Source organism: Cylas formicarius, unplaced genomic scaffold (assembly GCF_029955315.1).
Source record: "Cylas formicarius isolate icCylForm1 unplaced genomic scaffold, icCylForm1.1 PGA_scaffold_1__22_contigs__length_36826433, whole genome shotgun sequence".
NCBI lineage: Eukaryota > Metazoa > Arthropoda > Insecta > Coleoptera > Brentidae > Cylas > Cylas formicarius.
Window position 1 is genome coordinate 25,051,531 of NW_026844264.1, and position 25,504 is coordinate 25,077,034.

General features: G+C 31.6%; 1 protein-coding gene across 1 annotated transcript; it reads left to right on the forward strand.

The window, feature by feature from the left end:
• Window positions 1-698: 698 nt before the first annotated feature.
• Window positions 699-23,949, forward strand: LOC132697132 (uncharacterized). The gene is made up of 14 exons (XM_060662425.1): window positions 699-2,398; window positions 5,327-5,773; window positions 6,370-6,448; window positions 9,713-9,900; window positions 9,962-10,136; window positions 10,256-10,398; window positions 11,641-11,808; window positions 20,762-20,959; window positions 21,613-21,811; window positions 21,874-21,909; window positions 23,051-23,235; window positions 23,293-23,470; window positions 23,522-23,661; window positions 23,710-23,949. Exons 1-14 carry the CDS (start codon window positions 1,702-1,704, stop codon window positions 23,862-23,864), a joined length of 2,988 nt encoding a protein of 995 aa, XP_060518408.1. The 5' UTR covers window positions 699-1,701; the 3' UTR covers window positions 23,865-23,949.
• The last annotated feature ends 1,555 nt before the right edge of the window (window positions 23,950-25,504 follow it).

Consider the following 25,504-nt stretch of genomic DNA (forward strand, 5'->3'; position numbering starts at 1 on the left):
CAGCAGGAGATGTCATCATTGCGGTATACGCGCCGTATATTGGTGCTTGCTTTAACTAAATAATTCCATGATTTAATGCAAGATGGCGCAGTTACCGCTTTAGCGCTTGGTTCAGTGAATTCGTTACGATCCATAAAAAAAACAACCAGAAGATTTTAATGTATAATGTAATTTTGCGTCGTGTTTGAGGCGAACGGAGTTTGCCCCTCATTTCTCTGTCTCGCTTCCGCCCTCCATCTTTTTTTGGTCCAAGTTGATGCTTAAAATGGAGTCAAATAAAACCTTTTATGACAAAACCAAACAACTTATGAGGAGGTATGACAGTAGAAGCCTGCATACCACCTGCCGGTGGGGGAAGGACCTACCATGACTAAGGCGCATAATAACCGCAGATTTTGCCGCTGAGCTCTCTTTTTCAGTTCATTAACTGACTGAAATCAGCATCATTCCATGTTTCTGGTCATTTGTTCCCTCTTGTGAATTAAGTTGTTCCTGATCAACTAACCCACAGTTGGGTTGTCATCCTGATAAGCATGAAGCAATAAAAAAAATTCAATTCCTAAACAATTTAAATGGTTGTCACGAATTGTTTCATATATTTATAATGTTTTAAAGCATAAAATCTCACCCAACAGAAATGACCCGAAACTCAGTTATCAACTACTAACTTTATTTTAACTAAATTTATTTATTTGAACATTAATTTTGTTTTCATTTCCGATTCTAACTTCACCCACATTTCAACACGTGACACTGTTTAAACAAGCTGTCTTTTCAAAGTGACACTTTATGCACGCCTGATCAGTTCATATTTGAGAGTAGAAAGTGCAAACTAACCAATAATTTTCGTATCCTAATTTGGTTCGTTATGTATTATGTAGATTTTATATACTATTTAGATGAATGCAATTACTGATCAGAGCACCTCTTCACCCTTACTGTTACACCCTGTACATATAAATATATAGAGTGTCTATTTTTAACTATGTACAAATACGTTTTTTACATTACATTTTTCATTTTTTATTGCAAAGGGCTCATAGTCCAAAACTGTTTCTTATTATTCTTAAAGTGCTCTTAAAAAGCGAATCCAGAGCACGTAACGAGCTTTTCATAACCCTTAGTTTTCATAAAACATTGGAAGATGACAAGATAGAGTTAATCAAGATCTTTCGAAACCCTCACTTGCAAAACTTTCCCCTTACAGTAAAGCCATGTTTAAGTTAGATTTTGCTTCTAAATGTTTTTGAATTAGGTATTGATTTGATTACTATTTCCGGGCGATTTTAAAATTCAATTTTTTCCATTGGACATGATCGATACGCTAGAATGTTTTCTTTAGAACGATATTACTTAATTTAATTTTTTGTAAGAGTTTTACAGTATTTTGTTTATTTATGACTATGACGCTTTAAGAATGTGGCGCCAGCAACACATCAATAAACAATTTAATATAACTGAAATTCGCCAGCGACCAAAATGTTGTACTCGTTGCTGGGGTGGTTTGCAAAATCCCCCCACTCAGCAACTGCGCGCCCCGACTTCGCGAAGACTCCCCTGTGACCAGAGCTTCGACTCCCGCAACAATAAACCGACAATTCAGCCGCTGGCTACTAGTAAAGCGCTTGTTCCTCGCATCGCAGTTGCAAGTGTACTGTTATGGCGCGATGACTAAATTTACGACCAGATAAAACCTTGAAAATGATTATTACACCTGTAGTCGTATGTGCATTGCTGCTTAATCGCGTGACGGCGTCTGAGGATCAGCTGGCTAAGTGCTGCTCTGCCGAAGATAACTTGGTGAAAGTCAAAGCAGGATTTACTTGTCAGCCGGATAGCAGACGCAGATTACAAATACTAACCGAAGAAAACAATTTTCTAAACGGTTCTGTTAGTGGTGAATGCGTAGAGGTTACCGGCGACAATTTTCTCCTCTACGAAGTGAAGAACGAAGAACTGAACGCCATCGCCGTCATCAACGAGACATTATTTCCGAAATGCTGCCCTTTGGGGTTCGTATACGACCACGACCGCCGTTCTTGTGCTATCGACAATAACATTTCCCACGACTTCATCAAGGGAAACTACCTAAGCGTTGGTTTACCTACATGCAAAATTATTTTGGACAAGTTCTATAAGAGCGTCGTTCATATAGAAACCATTTTGGATTTGGATGTCGTGAGCGAGGGGTCTTTTTGCCTGGACCAGAATAGTAAGGGTGGTTTCGTGGTACGAGAGTGCCAGGACAACTTGTCAATATGCCAGCGAAAGAGATGTATCAGAAAATGCTGTCCGGACGGCCAAAGTTACGTAGGGGGAGCGAATTGCAAGGACACGCACGTCTACGGGGTGCAGATTGCTTCCCAGCATTTTTCGGATGGCATAGAGGATCCTGAAGGTAAAATATTTTAGGGCTACTTTGAAGTGACACTAAATCTTTAATTGTTTGCTTAATTTACAAAAAGACTCTCTGTTCTTTACTTCGCGCAAAATTACCTGCTTGTCTAATTCTTTTATGGAACTAATGCGACACGACGTCAAAAAATTCCACTTTAAATTAATATTTGCGATTTACTAGAATATTAAATTGACATAATATTTGTTCTTGTTCATTATATGAAATATAATAGTTAAGGTGGATACTGGACGCAGATACTCGCAAAGACCTAAACTAAAAAAGAAAAAACAATTTTTAACTTACATTTCGGAGATACCTTTAGCTTTAGAGAATATTACTATTTTTTCCCGTCCATACGAAAACGAATTTGGAAATAAATGTGAACTAGATTCTCAAAATTTCGTATAAGAAATTTTTCCCTCTTTTAAGCAACCACACTTCCAATGTTTAGAATAGTTGTAAATTAACTTTTGTCTTTTCAAACAAGCTTTTAACTAATATATACCCTTCTTGGTTAAAACTTCAATTAACCATTAGACAACAAAAGTGCAAGTGATTAAAATTAAATGACTAAATTTATATTTTTATATAAATTGTGATAAAGAGTCAAATTTTTTTTCCTAGTTTTTGACAGAACAAATCCAAAGTATTAAATTAAAAATTGAGTGGTTTATTTAGAAACCACAGAACCAAGTGAAACATTAATGAAATTTAGATTGTTTTCAATATTTATGTATGTTCGCATATTATTTTGTTTCTTTGTATTGCCCCATTCGCAATATGCTTGAGAATTTGAATCGTCTGGTATTGACAAACAGTAAAAACTATGGAGCAGCTTTTGAAAAAAATATTACCCGCGTATGGTTTCCTTTAAATCAAAAAAACTGTCCAACATTACAACTCATTCGGCAACTACTCAACAAAACATGTTTATTGCTCTTAATATTTAAAATATTAAAAGCATACTGATATATTCAATTTACTTATACACTAGTACAAGTTGTACGAAAATGAAAAATATCATTCAATCTTAATTTTTTGCACAAATGAACATCTTTTCACAGTACGGCATGAAAAGAATAATAAACAGATAGATTTAAAATAAACCTAGCAATACGCAAATACATACATATTTCAGAAAAATATTTTGGATAATGGTTATTCGTTAATTATGACGTTAATTCTAACACGGCGCGTCTGTGTAAATAGTGTCTGGATTAAATATTATGGGATTTTACTTATGTTAAAATACATCATATTTCCATTAAGCAACGCAAGTTACGTATTGTTAATATGATAAACATTGCGGGATTATAATTTTGGTAATATAATCCAAATTAGAATAGCGTTTCAGAATATTAAATTTTATCTGAATTTTTTATTACTTAACAATGTTGAGGCCACAGTTTGGAGTCTATAAAATTTGAGACAGCCACAAACAGGCCATAAATTTCTCGATTTTTATCAAATACAGAATGGAAAAGTCGTTTTATATAATTTAAGTGAATAATTCAAATCGAGTGTTAATTTAGTTTTATGTAAAATGTGTTAGAGAAAAACTCGAAAAAAAAAGATTTGCTACAATTATACGGATTGGGTAAATATTGCTTGTTCTTCTATTGGCAAAATCTATCGGTACGGCAAGATGTACCACACGTGCTACCTAACAAGCACGGTTTGGATAGGAATATGTCCATATAATATTCGGCAGTCTATTGATGTAATGCATAGAAATGCCCAGGAATATTATAATTCTGGATATGCCGCTGTTTCCAGCGAAATAATGTAAAACTATTTTCTTAAATTGCTATTTAATAAATTTAAAGGTATAAATCACTACATAGTAGCACTTGTCTACGTCTTTATTGATCGAAAGAGAATAGCACGGTGAGTTGCTGAGTTACCCAAAACTAACTAATGTTAATCCCAAAACCATTCATTCATCTCTTAGAACTGGTTAAGATTTGTAGAGGTGCTTTATAAAACTACATTTTGCATTTTAATATTCTTTAATATCATTTGCTCCCACGATTATAACCAAATAGAAATAAATTTGCGACCAACGCAAAGCACTCAGTCCGCATGTAATCCAATAACAGTTTAATCAGTAAAATGGTATTTGTTCCAGTTAATTCTAATAATGTAGATGACTAGGGATATACAGTGTAGTGCATTAGTTTGCGACACGAGTTTGTTTAGCACATGCACAACCAGTGACTAAAGTACCGAAAACGCTAGCGACAGTGTTTAATGAAGTACTTAGACGTTTTGAGATGAGGTCTGGTGCACGCTTGATCAGGCCATTATCTATTTTAGAATAGGGAATGGATAATACTATATTATGAAACAATTTTGATAAATGACACTTTTATCACGAATTTCTACGACCAAGTACGTAATTATACGAGAGTTAGTCCGTTTTTTAACTTTTTTTTCCTTCTCACTCTTTTTGGGGATACTTTACTTTTCACTAGATTTTACATTTTTTCTTCCACCTCGTATAATGTTCAACTTGAAATATATCTAAGTGCACCAAGCCGTTACAAAAATATATTTATAAAATTGCGTCTCTTGCAAACTGATTTTGGACGTTACACTACTAAAATAATATTTTAACATTGGACTAAATAAACTACCTATTTTTGTTTTGTATTTTCTCCATATGAAAGGAAAAATAAAGCATAATTACGACAGTTAATATTTTAATTACCTAGACACACCTATGTGGGCGAACATTGCCGACGAGTATTAGTTAATAGAAAAATGAGATGGTTTTAGCCATTTTCACGATTTAATTTAATAATGTTAAGCGATAAAAAACAAAAGGGGCAAAAATATTTTGAGAAAGAAAATAGAAAGGAAATGTGCAAAACTACTCCGTCTCGATTTGAAAAATATTGATTAGAGATAATTAAAATGATATTTCAGATAACTTCGAAGTTATATATGACACGCGATGCCCCAGGGTCACTCTCCTTGCCAACAACACCATATCCTACACTATCGACAAGGATGGAGTATTCAAATATTACCACAACTACAGTGGCACGTTCATCGAAAAAACCTACGACCATCCCCAATCGTACTGCATCGAACATGCGGTCAAAAAAGAAAAGAATATTGCCGGATACCATATATTCAACTGTCACAGCCAAACTGAGGTGATTGCAAAGTTCGAGTTCACGCTCTGGGCGAAAATTGCATCGGTGATATTTCTGGTTATCACCATCGTGTGTTATATCGCCATGGGCGAGACCAGAAACACATTCGGTAAAATTCTCATAAATTACTGCGTAGCCATGATGTTGCTGATGTTGATACTGACCATTGCGCATCGCTACCTTATCGTTTCCAGAATCGAGTGTAAAATCAGAGGTAGGTAGCTAATTATATTTAAGCAATTAATTTAGGAAAAAACACGAACAACTATTGGATATGCCTGAATTTGACTGAGTTATGGACATTTACATGCCAATTTAAATGGAACCAACCCATTCACATTTTATATAAATAGTGTAGAAGTCTGGAATCTTTATTGATATACGACATACATCATAGGGAAACTTTAGTTTAAAAATCTGAAAAATGTTTGGGATAAAATTTTTTGCCGCTAAAATATTAATAATAAAATAATAATCATAATAATGATAATAATAATAATAATAATAATAACAGTTTTTATATAAATAGCACATTCAAAAGAAGAAAAGCACACGAAATATTAGCAAATGAATATTTGTTTGTGAGATGAACAACATATATAAATTTTAAGTTTTAAGTGTGTGGTGTATAATCGACTTGCAAAAATCAGAACAAACTATATGGATCTTAACTAAAAACTTAACGAGTTCTAATAATAGAATAAATGTTATAATTGTAATTGTAATAACTAACTAAATGTACATTTTGAGTTTTTTTGTCTGGATAAGGTACACTTTTTTGCAAGCACCAAGGAATATGATTTATTTCAGGTTATTCTATCATCCTCTTCAACTCGGCGCTATTCGCTTGGTTGAATATCATGTCTTTGGATATCTGGTTTACATTTGGGTAAGCGCTTGTATGAGTAATTTTTAATAATATCTAAAAATATCACAAAATGCTAATAAGTAAAGCTTAATGATTAAGTAATTATTGTTTTTGGACGGCTACAGAAGGTGTAATTGTCACGACCTAGACAGCATTATGTTTCATTTCTGCTTATTCTGTTTCTTTGGTTTTATTTTATTTTATTTCTATGTTTCCATTTCTTCCATTTTCAACAGGACCCTTACAGTATTAGTAACAGACCTTTTACTAAGAAACAGCATTCTCTGGAAACATCATCAAGTAATATTGACAATATTGATGATCTAAATTTTTAATAAACGATATTTTAACAGACCAGATATATCCTACTTATAAATTTACTAATTACCAGTTTTTAAAATACTGACTGATTTTACTGCGAGATCAATTGATTCGTAAGAAAACATTTTCTACATTATTAACAGAATTTTCAAACATTCGATTACCGCGAAGGTAAATAAAAAAAGTAATTAATTATTTACGTAGTTTATTGCACGCATTAGCGTTGCACGGGAGAGATGAGTTAAGATACGGATTCCAACAGCGCATATTCTAAACAATTACCAACTAAAGTAATAAAAACCTCTAATGTACCATGTCTCCTTTCAATTATATAAGTAAGTCGCTATTTTGATAACGAATGGCGGCGGCGAACATATGAAATTTAGGTTTTCTTGTTGTGAATATGCAAATTTTCTGTCATACGCTACCATGAACTTTGTAATTTTGTCTCATTTCGACTTGCTTAATCAGAATTACAGGCCAGCCTATCACAAAGTTGCCTGCACACATGGAATGATAATTTAAAAGGCACAGAGAGAAACAACTTGTCTTTGATGTCGAAAAAGGGCAGAAATAATATAATTAATAATAAGCAAAATTGTAATTAATTTCCAGTACGTTACATATAATAAAATTTTAATAATTGATGCCCGCAAATTGTGCCACATTGGATAGAATAAATCTTAATTAGGAATCACAAACACAAATCTTAAAGCATTTATTATTTTCTACGTGATAAAACAACTTACTGTATTTTTTTGTGATTTCCATTTTTGAAGAATAGTGCTTGAATTTTTTTTTTATTGATGTAAGTTTTTCATTAAGGGTGGTCATATCTATTTGACTTAGAGTTTCAGAAAAAATGTTGTCTTAAATTGGCATCGGCGCATAGAGTGAATCATAAAATTCAAGATTTTTTCGAAAATTTTAAATGAAGTCATAATTCTATTAACATTGTAAGAAAGCCTGAATAAGTTCGCAAATTTTTCTTGTAGTTCATTAACGAACTTAAAAGGGTGGAGAGAGGAGGCTCCTAAATATTATAAATATAAGGTTAAATATACATAAAATTATTTCTACTACTATTACTACCGGTGCGAGTAACAAGTCTACACAACATAAAATTAGATAAAAAATTCCCCTGAATACTATACTACAATAAATCAAAAACTTAAAAAATTAGGCATTCATAATAAAACAGCCTCTAAGTATATTAGCATAAAATTTGAAGTCATACTTTCTTTTTCCATTTGTTCATTTAAATTCTAGAAATATTCATATCGTGCCAACTTAACTCGCGCTATTGAAATTTGCTGTGTGAACCGCATATTATGCGCAATTGAAAATAATGCCAGTGAAATAATGGTCATTTTTTATTTAACTTAGAAGAATGGGCAAATTACTGCTATTAATGTGTGCTACATGGCAGATACAATGGCGCCGCTTTAAACAAGTGTTTGTTTTTGATACTGCGTTTAAGTGCTCGATAAACATAATTATACTAGGTACACTTTCAACGATAGTTACGCCAGCAAAATGTAAATTAAAAGCTCTGGAAAACATTAATCACTTTTTGGTTCATTTGTTTAGGCCTTCACACACTTAAGGTAAGAGGAAAATTGAGCGTACCTTATTTTAGTTGTGTTAGATTTTTAAAGGAATCAAAACAGTAACTTATATTGATAAACAAGATCGACTAATAACTAATAACAACCACATGGATGCCCTGTCCGGTTTTAATTAACAAAATTTTAATCATTCGACTTTTCATGTGTGGTAAAAATACCTATATGATTAAACAACAATGAACGGTAAGAACACATATTTAAGCGTGCAACACATTGGGAAATTTTTTAATTGTTCTTTTTTCACAAAAATCCAATTATTGTTGAAAGCCGGTGAATATTCGACAACCAAAATACTATTCCGAAAAGATATTTAGAATCAAACAGACATGTTTAGAAATTAATCAAAATCAAATCAAACCGGAACACATTTGCGTGAGTTCGCCATTTTTATTTTAAAAATTAAAATTAAATGATTTTTAATTTCGCAACTCTAAAACTTCGAAACAAATCTTCTTATCAAGGTAACACAACAGCCATAATTAAAAAAATAAAATTCAAAGTGCAAAATCTTTATTTTAAATGTTTATTATACGGTACGCTACTCTTTTGCAATTTTTATATTTAATGACCTACCCTGCATAAACTTTGACTTGGAACTATTCTAAGTGCATCTAAAATGGTTGACGAACATGCACTAATTTTCGGTAATAATTGTATGGGTGTAGCAGTTAATACAAAATTTCCCGTATATTGTGCACTTATGTGACCACATTGTTTTCCGCCTTTTCATTGCACAATAAACAACTATTAATTATTTTTTAACAAAAATATAAAAAAATAATATTTACGGTTATCAATAAATTAGTTCCTTACTGGTTGACAAAGTAACCGAGACAGCAATAATTCTTCTATTAATAAGTTTCGCTATCGCCTCGAAGTACGTTTGCCGATACCCTAATAATCTTGATTGTGTGCTTATAGCTAACTTACTTATTGACACGCAAACATAATGACGTAAGTCTAATAGGGCCAATACATCATCCGAGGCAGTCTATATGATACTGCAACGGAAGGGTCTAGTAATTTGACTTTTCTTTTTAATCGCCGGAAACTAAAGGAAAAAAACACAATTACTCTAATTGACAGCTGTCTTAACACCTCAAAGATTTCCATCAATAAAAATTAAAATTGATTTGAAAATAAAAACTGCACAAAAAATCCGTTTCATTTCACTTATCTACTGCCTCATTTAATACCTACGCTTTTGAAATTAAAATTTACTCTTCTTTATTTATTTTTGCCTTAAATTCATGTAATATAAACGTCCATTTCTATTAGTTTACTTTGAATTTACACGCATGTACTATACGCTTCTAAGTTAATTGTCAATTTTCAGAACACCGAAAAGGAGTATTGGAAGGGATCAACGGAAAAAGGACTTAAAAAAGATACTCTTGTATTGCCTGTATGGATGGGGAATGCCAATTTTTCACACTCTTTTGATCCTGACTCTCGAGACATTCAAAATTTTACCAGAATCCATTCAACCATACGTGGGGATATTTTTTTGCATCCTCGAGAAACGTATGTAACTTAAGTCACTTAAAAAAATGAAATTAGGTTTAATATTTTTGACCCGTTTTAGGTAATTACGCACATATAGTGTTTCTTTTGGTACCTCAACTAATACTTCAGATAATCAACACTATCCTTTTCATCAAAACCATCACTTATTGCATAAATGTAAAAAATGAAATAAGCAAAATGAATGACACCAAAGGAAGAAAGGAGAAGACCAAATTCGCAATTGATAAAGACAGGTATGTTAGGCTAGCGTACATATTAAAATATCAAGTAAACTTTCTAAGACATGTAGTAATTAATAAAAAATTGGAATTTACAATTTTACTTCTTTAATTCCCTAAATTGATTGTTTCAGGTTGAGCCTTATTATAAAACTGGCCGTGATCATGGGCGTAATTTTTGTCTTCGAAGTTATTTCAGCATTTTTCGATATGAATAAAATCAGTAGCTTCACGAAGAATTTTGAAATTGTAATGGATACCATTACCTGCTTGCAAGGTAAGATGTGTAAAAATTAAATTTTGATATTAATTTGGTGGACTATTTTATCGCAGCCATGGTAGCCAAACGCGGCATATTACAATAACAGATGTGAAGAAGCACAATTTAATAGCCTAGAAATATAAACATTGCCTGTCTGAGCGTGAGAATAATTGTTCTTATACAACATTGTTAAATGAAATCAAAACAAATCACATCCAATTTGTGTGGAACAATAATTTGCACGGTTTTAATCAATTGTCACTTATAATCTCTCCAGAACTTTCAAAAATTTGGGTGTTCATTTCGTATATTTTTCTAGGATTATTTAAAATATCACGTGTGTCTATTACAACCCTTTCTTGTAATGAACAAACTTTCATGAGTCCATAAAATGTTTTTGAAAAAATTTGTTATTCTCATTATGTCTTTTTAAAAAATCCAAACAAAACTGTATCCTCCTTTGACATTGTTCTGCACTTAGTTTTTGAGTTTTACGAAATATAAATGCTTTATCTTCATATTCCTTCAAAACTGAGTGGATTGATTTCCGAAAAATACCTGTCTCTTCAAATCCTCTAGTAATACAATCCTAATATGCCTTATTTTCTTCATGTAAAACATTGGGATTAGAATTTAATTCGTTATCGTTTTCTGCAAATTTCTTCACCAGCCTTGGAAATATCTGCTTTGAAGGAGCTCGGCGCTCTGGATAAAGTCTAATATACTGACGACAAGTTGCGGTTGCACTTTTATTATTCAGAAAGGGTACTTGAAGCATATCACTTCTTTCAAGGTTGCTAAATTCGCGAAAAATCATTTTAACAATAATGACTTGGACAATAGTTCAACCATCAACGTTGTTTATTAATATGTCAAACATAAACATATTTTTATTTCCTATTTTTGCCAAAAACGAGTGAACTAAAATATAAAGAGTGTTACATCATTTTAATCGAAATAAGATATATTATTAAACACATATATGATATACAGGATGTTCCATTTAAAGAAGTATGATGTGAGCTTATATGTCAGAAAATAGATAATGTTTTGTCTCACACGTCAGTTGGAAAAAACTTAGCTATTAACCCTACATTTTGCTTTTTTGTTTACCTTGATATCTCTAAAACAAAAAGGTAACAGCCAATAAACATGTTATCAAGATAAATTGAACGCACAATACAAGATTTTTAAAGTACTGTTTTCAGTTTAAGCAAGAACAATTTCAATAAACTTATTACATTAACGCAATTTCAGGTGTCTTCATATTTGTGATATTCATCTTCAAGAAGAAAACGCTGCATCACGTGAAACTAAAGCTAGGCTTGAGCGAGAGAAGAACGTCTTACTCCACCTCTCTAACAAGTCACTTGCCACCAAATGGGGTTCAGATGGACGTAGTCGGTAAAGGCAGCGTAAACAGTACATGAGCTTTTTTCTGCTGGTTTTGCGATTGTTTGGAAACAAGTTATACGAATTAAAGGCTGATTTTTTTTGTTGCAGTGGAATGCTGACTACCGCATTTTTTTGTAAAGACTGGATTTAAGTAACTGTCACGAATTTTAATTAGTTTAATATCTGTATAGATCAGAATAAAGTATATAATTATTTCGTCTTTAATGTTTTCCAAAACAATTAAAATAATGAACGTGTTCAGAATATTTCGTCATTAATCAATCAATCAATCAATCTGCATTCTGTTCATTTTTCATAATACATAATCCTACATCCACTGTTTAAATAAAACTGTCATTTTACGATGATAATATGAGATCTGATATTCAAATTTTACATTTGGCGTATATAGTAGAAAATTTCAATGATATGCCCGTCAATGCAAGATAATTTTAAGTAATATTCTTGATGTGGATCTGTAAAAAATATAACCAAGGGATTTGAACTCGATATAAAAATATAAAGGGCTAGAACAAAATTCGATGAAACTCAAATGTGCGAAATGCCGGTCGAATTTAAAATTGCTTATTCAATTTAACGAGCTTTTCGTTTGGAATTTTGACAGGCGGGGAAAACGTTATACATTTTGTTTATCCTTGATCTTCAACACAACTTAAAATGCTTATACAATTTCTCAGTTTGATCAACAATGCCGGGATGTGCCCCTTACACTTTAAGTTCTTTTATTTTCCGTGTTTATGTTATTTAATCGAACGTTCTTAACCTGTCATCTCTACAATGAATATTTTGTTTATGTTAGCGTTAATGTTGAAGGAAAAGTTTTCATTTTGGTTAGTAATCTTGTAAATATTCAGTTGAAAGGGAACATCAGATTGTTTCCTAGCCCCGGATCCTAAATTATCGGAATTTTTGAGAAATCCTCAAATCTCTTACTAGTGGAATTTGATCTCCGCCATCGCTGCCCTTAATTTTCAAATATCTTAGAAGGTAAAAAGCGAATTTTGTATAATTAAATATTCGTTATAAAAATTTTTCTATTATTGCCTGACGTTTTAAGAAGACAATGTTTTTAAATGAATCAGAGTTAAAAATGTATTGTGAATTATTCTTATTCTTATTCATTGGCGTTTTAATTCAATTATTGAGTTTATAATTTTTTCTTTAATTAGTTGTTTTACAGCTGTCTAATTTTGAACCGAATGTTTCCTTATTCGGTTCTTTATGTATACTTAAAAATAGAATTAAATTAACAATTAAAAAATTAAATAGACATGCAAAATAGAGTCAGTATTTTCGTGTATCTATGAGTCGAGTAGTACCATTTTTAAATTATTGTTGTTAAAAATGAAACAAAATATTTGTATAAACTGACCTATTAAAGTAAAGTTCTAAAAACCGTGAATGTTTATATATTTTTGTGCCAACTTAGTTTAAATTTTTTATCTGTATCTACTTGCATTCTCAGAATGTTAATCACATAATAAAAGGATAATTTTTTTCATTTCCTAGTAACTGAAAAGTTACGGAAAACAAAAAAAAAAGCAGGTGCAGGATCTCAATCCAGTTGAACTTTCATCTTTGTATATATTCGTCTGAGATTAAATAAACATTGTGGAAGCCATTCTGTGGGAAACAAATTTGTCATCTTAGAAAATAGTTTATGTAACGTAGAGCAATAAATATCCGCACAAAACCATTCGAATTCAAATAAATTATTTCACGTCATTTTGCTTTGGTGTGACTTTCAAACTAGGCAGATGATTATTTTGTTTAATAAAAATTTTCATTTCTGGCTAAAGCGAAGTGGATCAAATAATTCAAAATGTGCAGTAATAACGCCGGACTTTCAAACTGGGCAAATGATTATTTTGTTTAACAAAAAATTTCGTGTCTGGCTAAAACGCAATGGATAAATGTCCATATTTTAAATGTTAATTTCATTAACATGACCCCTATTTGTACATTTGTCTATATTCCTGATGAAAGCACAGGCTACAATGTTGTATTCTGTGACGAAAGTAAATCAATAATCACACCAAATTCAATTTTAAGAAGCTATCTGCTACGATGGTAGTTGCGCTATACTACAGACAGAGAGCTCTGCATAATATACATGTTAAAGACAATTTATTCTCTGATGGTGGCACTGGTAATCGTAAACAAATATCCATGGCGGTTAATAAGTTTTTCTTTTAATATTGAATACTCTGATGGTTCTATAACAGCAATGAATCCAGTTCAAATTGGAAAAAGAAGGAAATATTTTTTATATTAATATTGCCAGGATCTTTGTGGTTAACTGTGATAACATGCTAATTTATTTAAAACGGTAATGACTATTTCTCACAATAAATGCAAATTATAGTAAACAGTAAACAGTATAGTAAACAGTACGAGCATTTACATCATTGTGTTGTTATAGAAGAATTCTTCAACACTGTAAAAAGCAATTTTTAAGAACAGGATGACGCTTAACGATTTTTTAAATTTGTTAATTTTTGCTTCCTATACCCTGGTTGGGAGTTTGTGTTATAAATTTAAATTCAATGAATTAGCCTTTGATTTGGAAAGTATATGATATAATTACTCGGTCTGATCTGGTGTTAAAATCATGATGGTTTTGTTAAAGAAGATAAACTCCCTTTTATAGTATTATTCTGTGTGGCACAAATAGTGACCTAAAATGAACAAGCTCGACATCAAACTCGATTAACTCTTAAGATACTTTTAAGTGAAATAAAGCGAAACAGCTCCATTTTAATATAAAGGAATTATAAAAAATTATTTACTTGAGAATTTAAAAAATTAACCTGAATAACTCCCTTGACAAATTTTAGGAGTCTGGTAACCTACAAGTTTGTCATCAATCATAAGAAGTTTTATTGTATAAACTACAGCCAATATAGAATCCATGGATATTATTGGGTTGGAGTCTCTTATTTGTTTAAAAGCATTTTATGAGCATTCTACCATTCCATATATTTCTGGTCTAGTTACTGAGCGATCTGATAAAATTAAAAAAGTATTGGCATCGTAATCAGTAAAAATTTATTATACACAATAAATAGGTGAGGGCCAAACTATTAACGCTGTGGTATGTTATATTTGGTACTACCAATATCTAGCAAGGAGGTATGTTTATGTTATATAGGTATAGATAAGATATGTAAATAGCGATTTACACACACTTAAATCGTGTTCTCACAACGAGATCAAGGCATAATTTTAGAAAATGGGGCCGTAAGAATGCAGCATCCAAACTTATTGACTATCTGGTAAAAATCTCAAAATTCTCAATTTTTTTTTATAGTTGTTTGACAAGTTTCTGTATAGGAGGGCGTCTATATCTCTAATAGTTATGTGGCTTATATTAAATTGTTATGTTTGAAGTGTGGACCGAAATGATACCCTTCAATTATCGCTATGTATTACAATATGGCAGAAATGTCATTCTAATATTAAATGTCCCTAGAACCTTATAAATTTCGCTTGATCTATTATTTTACAATATCGTGTCCGGCAATAACAAACTAAAAACGACCGCTAAACTCCGCCCCTTTATGATATCGACTCCCGGTTAACCAGAACGTCCAGAAAAGATTTCGTATATAAATAGTTACTTCTTTGTCTCCCGATCTCAAAGTCACATCGCCGAACAAAAAAATGTTTATTTGTCTAGTTTCGTTGTTTTTAATGATATTGAACAGCGTCAATGCGAAATCGTCTGATTATCCGAAATGTTGCTGCGAAACTTGTGCGATGACATCTGCAAACGTGTCATACACATGCGACCGTAATTCTAGATCCGATTTAGTGGTAGTGAATCAACGGACCGACCATAGTAAAACAAGTTTTTGCATCGATCTATTGAGCAATGAATTGTATCTATTCGAAAAAGTACATGAACGTTTTGAAATTGTGGATCAAGTTCATGCTGAAATTTATTCAAAGTGCTGTCCGGTGGGGTTCGTCTATAATGAATATTTACACTCGTGCGTTCTCACCCAAGTGGAGCAGACAACAAATTTTAGGTATGCTTTTTTTCCAAAAATGTGAACCTGGAATTTTGCTACTTCGGCCCTTAACTAATATTTTTTTCATTTATCTAACGACGTTTAAAACCCTGAAAGATAATGAATAAAATTTGGTACACTTTATTTGTTAATTTTTGGCCATTGTTATCAAAAAATAAAAAAATCAGCTCAGTTAATAGTCAATAGTTTAACCACATTTATAAAGCCCTTTAAATTTGGTATAGGTACTTATTTGAGAAAATTATGCTCCATTTTTTTATTTGTAAGTTTTTAGTTAACCAAAAAATTAAAAAATCAACTCAAAAAATGCTATTTTTTATATTCCTAACACTAATTATTTACACCTCGACTTGCATATTGAACTAAAAAAACCAATAAGCCGAAAAGGGAAAAAGTAACGCTTATGTAAAAAACATCAATAATGCAAATTAGTCAATATGACTGAAAATCTAAAATTGGAACAAATATTATAGCATCTGGTAGCAGTTTTTTTAATTTGCGTATTTATAGAAAAACCATAATCAAATCTTTTTCAACACTCCATATTTTATTCTCTAAATGATGAAGAACGTAAAACCCCAAAAAGATACAGGGTGGCATAATCAAAGAGTATAAGATAGAGGGGAAGGCTCTCATTAGTGGGAATGTTAAAAAGCGAGTTTCAACGCCTCTAGTGATTGTGTCATGAAAACGGAAAACGCGCGGAACGTACGGTTCAATTCAATTTAAAGTTTGAAAGTTAAAATCTGAAAAAAATAATTTATATCGAAATGGTTTTAATTTTTTTTTATTAAAATATACAATATACAAAATTACAAGCTACTGTAGTATTTTCAGTGTGACGCATTACTTTAAAAACTAAATGTTAGATGGCATTCGTAACAGTATATGCGACCTTTCCATATATCTTATACTCTTAGCTCTTAATATAAAATGCCATGTGCTCCTTAGTTGAAAAAATTACTGAAAAAATAATAATTTTTACTTATTAAGTGCTTAAAATCCAAGAGCAAACGTTTTTGAAAATATTGTCAATTATACAGGGTGTTTCATAATAGCGTGGTAACATAAAAACATTTTTTAACTGCAACGCCCTATATATTTTTACTTACTTCCCCAATATTTTAAAAATCAAGCATTCCTATGATCTTCACTGTCTTTCCTGCCTAACTGCTGTGGTTAAGTAACTATTTCATGCAGGCGTTTTTTTAAAGTCTTCCCAACTTTACATTATACCTGACTACTTTATCGTGTTGAAAAAATTTGCGTCTTTTTGGTTGTGGATTTTTAATTAGTTGGACTACAATTTTTGAAAAATGACTTAATCTTGGAGGAAAATTTTTGCCATTTTCCGTCCCTTGTTACTACTTCCCCATTCAATAAAGCAAAAACAGTATATTCATTGTCTCTTACAAAAACCAAAAAGTGGCGGACCCTAATATACAGGGTGTTTTCTTATTGAATATCAATAATTAAGGGAGCTATTTGAGGGTCCATTTTAAAAAGGAAACTTCATATGAACATATGTCCTAAACCTCTTAACCTTTGAGATACAGGGTAGTAAAGTTTTCAAAAATAAAAATAATTTTAATATCTGCAATACCATTTTAGCAATTTTATTGGAATTTGGCACACATGTACTATGTATTTACATTTACATTTTTTAAAAATAAGCCAAAGGCGGGCGTAGGGAATTTCACCTCTCTATTTTGGCAGACATTCATGGTACGCCACTGTTTTTTCTTAAAATTAAAATTGTTCTTACAATCTCCAATCATTTTTACAGAAATTTAATTTCTTATTTTTTTTCAATCGGCTGAATGGCTTTCGTTTAAAAAAAATTAAATATCTTCTCTGCATGGTAATAAGAATATAGTTAATATGACAGCACACAGAGAATTATTGTCATTATTATTTCTTATTTAAGTAATTGTCTATCTGTTTTATTAATATACTTCAAAAAATCGAAGTACGAATACGAAGAACATAAACTCTGAGGTGTATTTGTGAAATCTTTATAAAATGTGTATCGGTCAACAACCTATTTAGTTTCTTACTTTTTTTCAAAAAGGTTGTTATTAATTTATTAACAATTTTGTTAAAAAATGTTAATAGTAGGTAGTTTTTTTTTAATAAGAATCAAAATAAAAAAATCATATATAGTACATGTGTGCCAAATTTCATTAAAATATCGATAGTGATATTACAGATATTAAAAAAACATATTTTATTTTTAAAAACTTTACCACCCCTGTAAGTTTTTTTTATAAAATGAACTCAACAATCGCCCCCTTCTATTAAATAGCGTAAAATACGTTGTTATAATGTTATGGTTATCTTCAGAAATTTACTAAATATACAATACAATAATATAGTTGCAAATCTTTCGATTGGGGCCATAGAACTTTGTTTGATGTATCAAATTTAGATACAATAGCGGACATTCAACATGTAAGTTAAATATTTACTTAACAAAGATTCGACCAATCTAAAAGGCAGATGCTCTCTCATTTTTTTGGTTTGTCGATTATGGCCGCCCTTTCAGGTATTCGAACTGAAATAAATGTTTTTTTAGACAAATGAAAGATCAATCTAAAAAATTCAAACGATAAATCGGAACTTTTTGTTTGTTAAAGGCAATTACTAATAGTACTACTAGTATCATTTCAAAGTGGGAATTTGTGAAATTGTTTTTTTCTTAAATATATTATAATTTCAAAACATATAGAAAACAAATTTGCTTCCGAACTAGACTCCTATACTTAAAATAAATTAATTCACTTTACCCGGTTACTATTTCATAGTCGTATTTTTAGTACTGATTGGTGTAAGCTAAATTTGACCTTGAGCAAACAATGAATCCTCCGAAAATCTTACTTAATGTAAAAAAATTCGCGCGTTCTTCAAACGTTTATTTTTGCTAGTCGCTATAAAGATATATTGCATATACACAGAGGCCGGAGGTTGGATTTTGGATATTATAAATCAAAACCACCTAAAAACTATTTCTCAAAAATTTTCGCTGCCTGGTCAGAAACAAATCAGTTTCATTATCCGCTACAAATTCCACTAAATTTCGAACGTACTAACAATGAGTATAGTCACTCATTTTTTTCTATAATTGGATAATACCAAAACTAAATTATATTGGCTAACCAAACATAACTATTAACCAATAATAAAGAATTACCTAAAGCGTTCGGTCAAATTTTGTCGACTATTTCTCATTTTCCTGTTGGCTATTCTGCAATTGTGCAATAGACAGTTGTTTGTCTAATTGGTACCTACGGCATCGCATTTTATTCTATTGCTTTGCTAGAAATCTATTAATGTATAGTATTAGTTCAGTTTCCAATATTACGGTTTTTACAATTACAACGTCCAGATAATAGCTAAGAAATTTGAATTGAAAAAGTTGAACATGCAGAATAAAAGAGATTTGCATTCTCTAATGAAATTTCAAATGTACTTTCACGGCAATAAATAAATAAATAGGCAAAATTGATTCTATGGTTGTAAGTGGGTATTTTTTTTTTCATTTGCGTATCATCCCGTAATTATATGCTTATAAAATATGTCTACATAGCTTTCATCTTCATGTCTCTAACTGTAATATAAGTTATTATAGTTTTTTACTTATATTTTTTACTTTGATTGTAAGTTATTAAACATGTAGAAGAATTGTAAAAGTTACCGTACCAGCTATACAAAACGAAAATGGAACAAAAATGTAACCTGAAAGTGTTTTCTGCCTTTTGCAAATCAAATTATTTTGCATTTATGGTCAATAATATCTTCGACATTCTGTAACTGAAAGGCCTAACATAAAAAAGATATGAAATGTATATAAAATGAGTGTGAATATGGGGAATGAGGAAATGTGGAAATTCTATTTTCACATTTAGTGCCACGTGTATGATCAGTATGATCCACCCACGTTCGGTTATGCCACCAATAATGATCGAAATGTATCGAGCGTTTGTATAAAAATAGGGAGGTCGATTTATAAAGCATCTTTATCAAATTGAGAGAATGGGCGCTTGTGTTGTGCCGTGTTGTGGAGTTGTGTGTGGAACAGTCACAATGTTTTTCATTTGTCTTCCATTTAATTTGTTGGTTCCTTCCAACACTTACTGTAGGTACTACTTTACTGAAGGTATTAAAGTCAGAAATGGAGTTTCTTATAAACCTGGACCAACAACTTTTTCGTTTGTAAGAAACAAAGTTCAAAGGTAACATTGTTCATGAAAGTTTCGGATTCCTCTTTGTTGAGTCAAACTTACTAACGTTTCGCCAATCATCTTGTTGGCTTCTTCATTTAGCTTCGCCCCCCTCAAACAATATATAAGCAGGTACCGAGTAAAATGCGAGTCAGTTTCAGTTTAGCTCCGCAGAAGGCAAGATATGATTGGAAACGTTAGTAGGTTTGACTCAACAAAAACCGACGCAGGAGGAATCCAGAAATTTTGTCCAAAATATTGCAGTAGCCTGTGGAAGTTTCTTTGAAAAATTAATGTACGTAGGTAATTTAATGAAATTTAGTAGATATTTGCAATTGTAAGATATTTGCTTTAAAATTTAGAAATCTGTCATAGTATGTTACAAAAATGTTATCAGGAATTGATTTTCCTGATTAGAATTTATACTAATTTATTGTTATTAAATTAGCTAATATCTGCAATAATAAGAAATAAACGTTACCATGGGATTCTGTCATCATTGCTAGAATCTTCCCGTTAAATTCGACGACTATCGAATAGTCATCTATTTTGGTTTGTTGAATTATTTGATTGTTATTCTATTAAGGATATGGGAGTTTTAATTTGCAATTTGCAGGTTTTTACGGGTAGGATTATTTAGATGCCTAGTAATCCTTGACTACACTTATAAAATAGAAGATTTTCCTGCCGATTTTGTGTTGTCAACAGACTACTGCATAGATGATACTCTAAATAACAAGAAGGTGATAAGAATATGCTGGAACGACTTGAAATTGTGCGAGTCGAAACGATGTGTCCACAAATGTTGCCCTGACAATCAGAGCTTTGTTAACGGCTCAAATTGTTCGTTTACTTACACTTACGGCGTCGATCTGAACTTCAGCGACTCTATTAAGGAGCCAACCGGTAAGGAATTAAGTGATAACTGCTTTTTTCAACTTTACGATATAGCAGGTTATTGGAATTTTCTGTCCAGAGCGGGTCACGCGTATTAAACACTCGCTCCGCTCGTGCCAATAAACCCGTGACCGTGACAACTTTACAAAACCTATTGGAGACTATACCTTTTCTAAGACCGTTAGTTTTTGGGTACATTTTTGCAAAACAACACGAATACATTCTCTAACATTCCTATCAGAATTGACAAACGTCAAAATTCAACCCGTGGGATAATATCCCAGAAATGTCCGAAGTGGCTCGGATCACTGAGACAAGAAATTCACGTGGTAAAGTGACGCTTCCCGCACACTAGATCCATGTAAAACATAAAATAAAATACCACCACTAAATTGTTTTTTTACTCCCTTCTGTTTTTACCACAGAAATTAAAAGATTCAGTTTTTCTTAATTTGAGTGGCCATTTTTGATGTGATCCATGTTAATCAATTTTCATTAAAAAAAAAAGTTAATTCATATTGAGTGTTTTAAAGACTTTATTGAATGATAACTTACATTTTTTGAGCAAGCAATATTATAATAATATATATCATAAGTATAACATTAATATTAATTACTTAGGTGAAAAAATATTCAGCAATTTTATGTTTTATTATGTTTAGGCGACTTTATAGTGGTACATGGATACAGTGGCAACATCTACCTACAACCAGCCGATTGGTCATTCGAGCTGGACACCAAGGGAGTTTTCACTTTGTATGACGAAGAATTTGGCAATGCCGTTTATTACCCAACCGAGGAAACCTACTGTATAGAGTATGCTACGAAACATGGGTCCCATTTAGGGTACAAATTATTCAGGTATGCAGAAAATTGTAAACTATCCGCAGAAAGCTACTTTATTACTGACCTTTCTTTTATAGAATATTGCCGGAAAAGTGCGAAATGTTGGAACCGAAGTATGTGGTGAACGGATACGTCATGATAGTATCAGACGTTTTTCTAATGATGACTATTTTTTTGTATTTCATCACAAAGCAAACGAAAAAAAGGTTCGGGAAGACGTTGGTGAGTTTTTGCGGAACTCTTGGATGTACTTTGGGTATTTTGATTTTGAGCACTTTTCAATTGGACGCAATCAAATCGGAACTTCAACTTTGTCAATTAGCAGGTAAGATAAGTTGATTGATGATAATAGTCAATCAGAGAAATTGCAAAGCCAAGAATATTTCAATTATTATTCAATTATAAAGCCAATTTAGCTAATTTTGTTAGTAACGTCAATAAGTCAATAAGTCCTACTAAATCAAGTTGATCCAAAAATAGAATTAAAGTCATATTAAAAAACTGGCTAAAATATTTTTCAAATATAAACGTCGCATATTTATAGGAATTATATCGAAATTACTAACAAAAAGCATAATTTTTTAACACCTTGTACGATAAGATCCTAAACAAATATATTTGGGTAGCTTGAGCCTGTAATTGAAGAAAATGTTTTATATTGATAAAATAACCTATTTTTGAGAAAAAAATAATCCAATTAATAATAAGTAATTATAAATTTGAACAAGAAAAAGTCGTTTTAATAATAAATTGGTTTGAATTGAACACATAAATTATTTAATTCTGCCACTGTCTGTCACTTTAAATAGAATATATTTTTTATTTTGTCAATATTGAGCTAATGTTTTATGGAGCAAGTTCCTTATGAGGTATACAATTTTATCCTGGCGGTAATTTTTAAGTCATTAAGCGAAATTCTTAAAAGACTTGCGACTAATGGAGAATTACGCCTCCCATTATAGCAAACAAACAAAATAAATATGTAAAAAAAATGTAATCTATTCTGTATCAAATCAAATGTAAGAAAGACTTCTAACGACCTGTGCCGCTCTAAAAGCAATAAACCGAATTACGGTAAAAAACTGGATACGAAATGTGACTCGGGCCTATATATTTCCAGGATTTCTGTTGCTATACGGAGAATTCAGTACGTTCCTATGGTTAGAGTTGCTCTGTTTCGATATATACTATACATTTGGGTAAGAGGTATAGGAACCCTTACATTGCTTAGAACTGCAAGGTGTTAATTTGCAGATCTGGAAAAATTAGAAATAAAAACATAACCAAACAGGACACGACGCGATTTATGTGTTACTGCTTATATGGATGGGGGGTGTCCTTGTTCCTGACACTTATACCATTAGTATTTTATTTCCTAAAAATAATGCCCTCCAGCCTTGAAATTAAAATGGGTGTAACGAGATGCTTTATTGAAAGATGTAAGTATATTTGTTAATAAAAAAGAGGTAAAAGAAAAGGTTTGGTTTTCCAATCAGATGAAGGCAACTATGCTGAAGTATTGTTTCGGACGATACCGATCACCTTTATCAACCTAGTGAATTTGGTGCTGTTTGCAAAAACAGTTAAATGCTGTATGGACGTTAAAAAAGAAATCGCCAAAATGAACAACAGTCACTGCTCGAAAAAAAAGAAGTTTCTCGCGAATAAGCAAAAGTACACTCACTTAATATATTGGACAATCGAAGTTACAGTAAAGTTTTTTAGGTTTACTTTAATTATAAAGCTGACCGTGGTGATGGGAATGTCCTATTTGTTCGAAGTGGTTTCTTCGTTTTATGATTTCAGCCAAAATAATTTTACCAAGTATGTCGAATTGGTTTGGGATATTTTCAATTGCATGCAGGGTACGTAACGATGTATCCTGTTGTTTGTTATTGTAAGGCAGTTTTCAGGTATTTTCATATTTTTTATATTCGCTTGGAAGGGAAGCGTTTGGCAGAAAATTAAAAGCAACTTGAAATTGAAGAAACTTGGACAAATATCTTTATCACTTAGAAGCACACGCACTTCCTCGGGGAAGAAGAAAGATATTTCAGGCGATGCCTGACATGTGTCGTTTTCTTACATTCGCAGCCTTCGGTTTGCAATATGAGACAAACGGAAAGGGCGAGAAGGGTATCGAAAAGTAGAAGAACGACACGTTATAGACAAATTTTAGAAATAAATGCAATTTCTTTTCTTCGTAGGAGTTTTTTTGCACATAGATTTGTCGCCTGATCACCTATAGTAACTGGTAAAAAAAAAACAATACAATACAATACAATACAATCGGAATTTTGATAAATTTTTATAGTGCATATATTTCTTATTGCAATTACGATTTTATTTTAATTTTGTCGACCATATAACAAATGGTTGAAATTTTATGGGAAATTTAACCCTTCTTTATATATGATTTGTTTCAAAATCTTTAATTTGGAGCAGTTGAAATAAATAGCCCAATCGCATTAATTTCTTACATTACATTTATAATTTGTAGCTCAGGTAAACAATTGGAAAGACACATAATATATATAACATAAAATTAAAAGATAGATTCAATTTTTGAAAATTCATGAAAAAGAACTATAAAATTTACTTTATAGGTACTTAACTTTTTTTTGTAAATCGATTTTTTTTAATAAGAAATGCGAGAAAACTTTGTGGAGTATCTCGGATATAGCAACTGCACATTGAGAGTTCCTATAAAGGATACGAATTTTATGCCATCCGACTTTTCCAGTATTTTATAACGTTATGCACTAATCGATATGACACGATGTTTCGTATTGACGACAGAAAATTTCTCCATATCTAGTAACAAATTAATTAAATTAGTTAAATTAAACCGAAATTTTCGTCAAAAATCGCACAGGCAAAAGGGACTGAAATTACAGAACTCTTGCAAAATGCAAGCTAAATCTTCAAAGACGGTATTCAGTATGTTGAATGCAGATTATATATACACTTTCGTTCTATTCTGAAAATCCTTTTTCATCCTCTTGTGTAAAAAAAAACAGGCGAAGAAAATATAAAACCTTCTATAAATATTTACAGCTGATTAAAAACGTGAAAGACCACAGTAGAGCCTCAATTAGAAATATTAAAAAGAAATTTTAATGGGGGTTTTAACGGAGAAAATTATAGCCCTTTTATACAGATAAAAGCCTGCAGACTCTTTTTCTTATAGCGAATGGGTTTTTTCACAGGCTATATTTACCTTATTTCCTGCACGTGTTTGTTTCGGGGTCACACGAACTTCAGATGATCCAACGGCATATAAGTTTCAAAGTGATTATTTTTGGTGAAAAGCATACATTCCTGGAGTGTCACATCGTATTTTCGACAAGAAAGACACTTTGTGAAAGAAGATTTTCAAAGAGAGTAACTTTTTATTTCATAATTAGGTATTGTCGCTGACAATACATTTGCTAGTGAAAATATTAATATTTCCGATATGGTATTTGATGAACATCTCTGTCACATGGAGTAGGGCGCAACGCTTCTTTACCTATTATCAAAGCAACTTCGCATATGACAAATTTAGGCTATAGGGCAACTCATATTAGGTAATGCAAACACATCAGAAATAAAAAAGAATAATCTTCACTAAATTTCACATACTAACCTTTTTTTTTTCGCTAAAAATTTAATGTGATCTCGGCGGAATTTCAGATAATCGAGAGGTGTTAGTTGTTTATAGTTGAA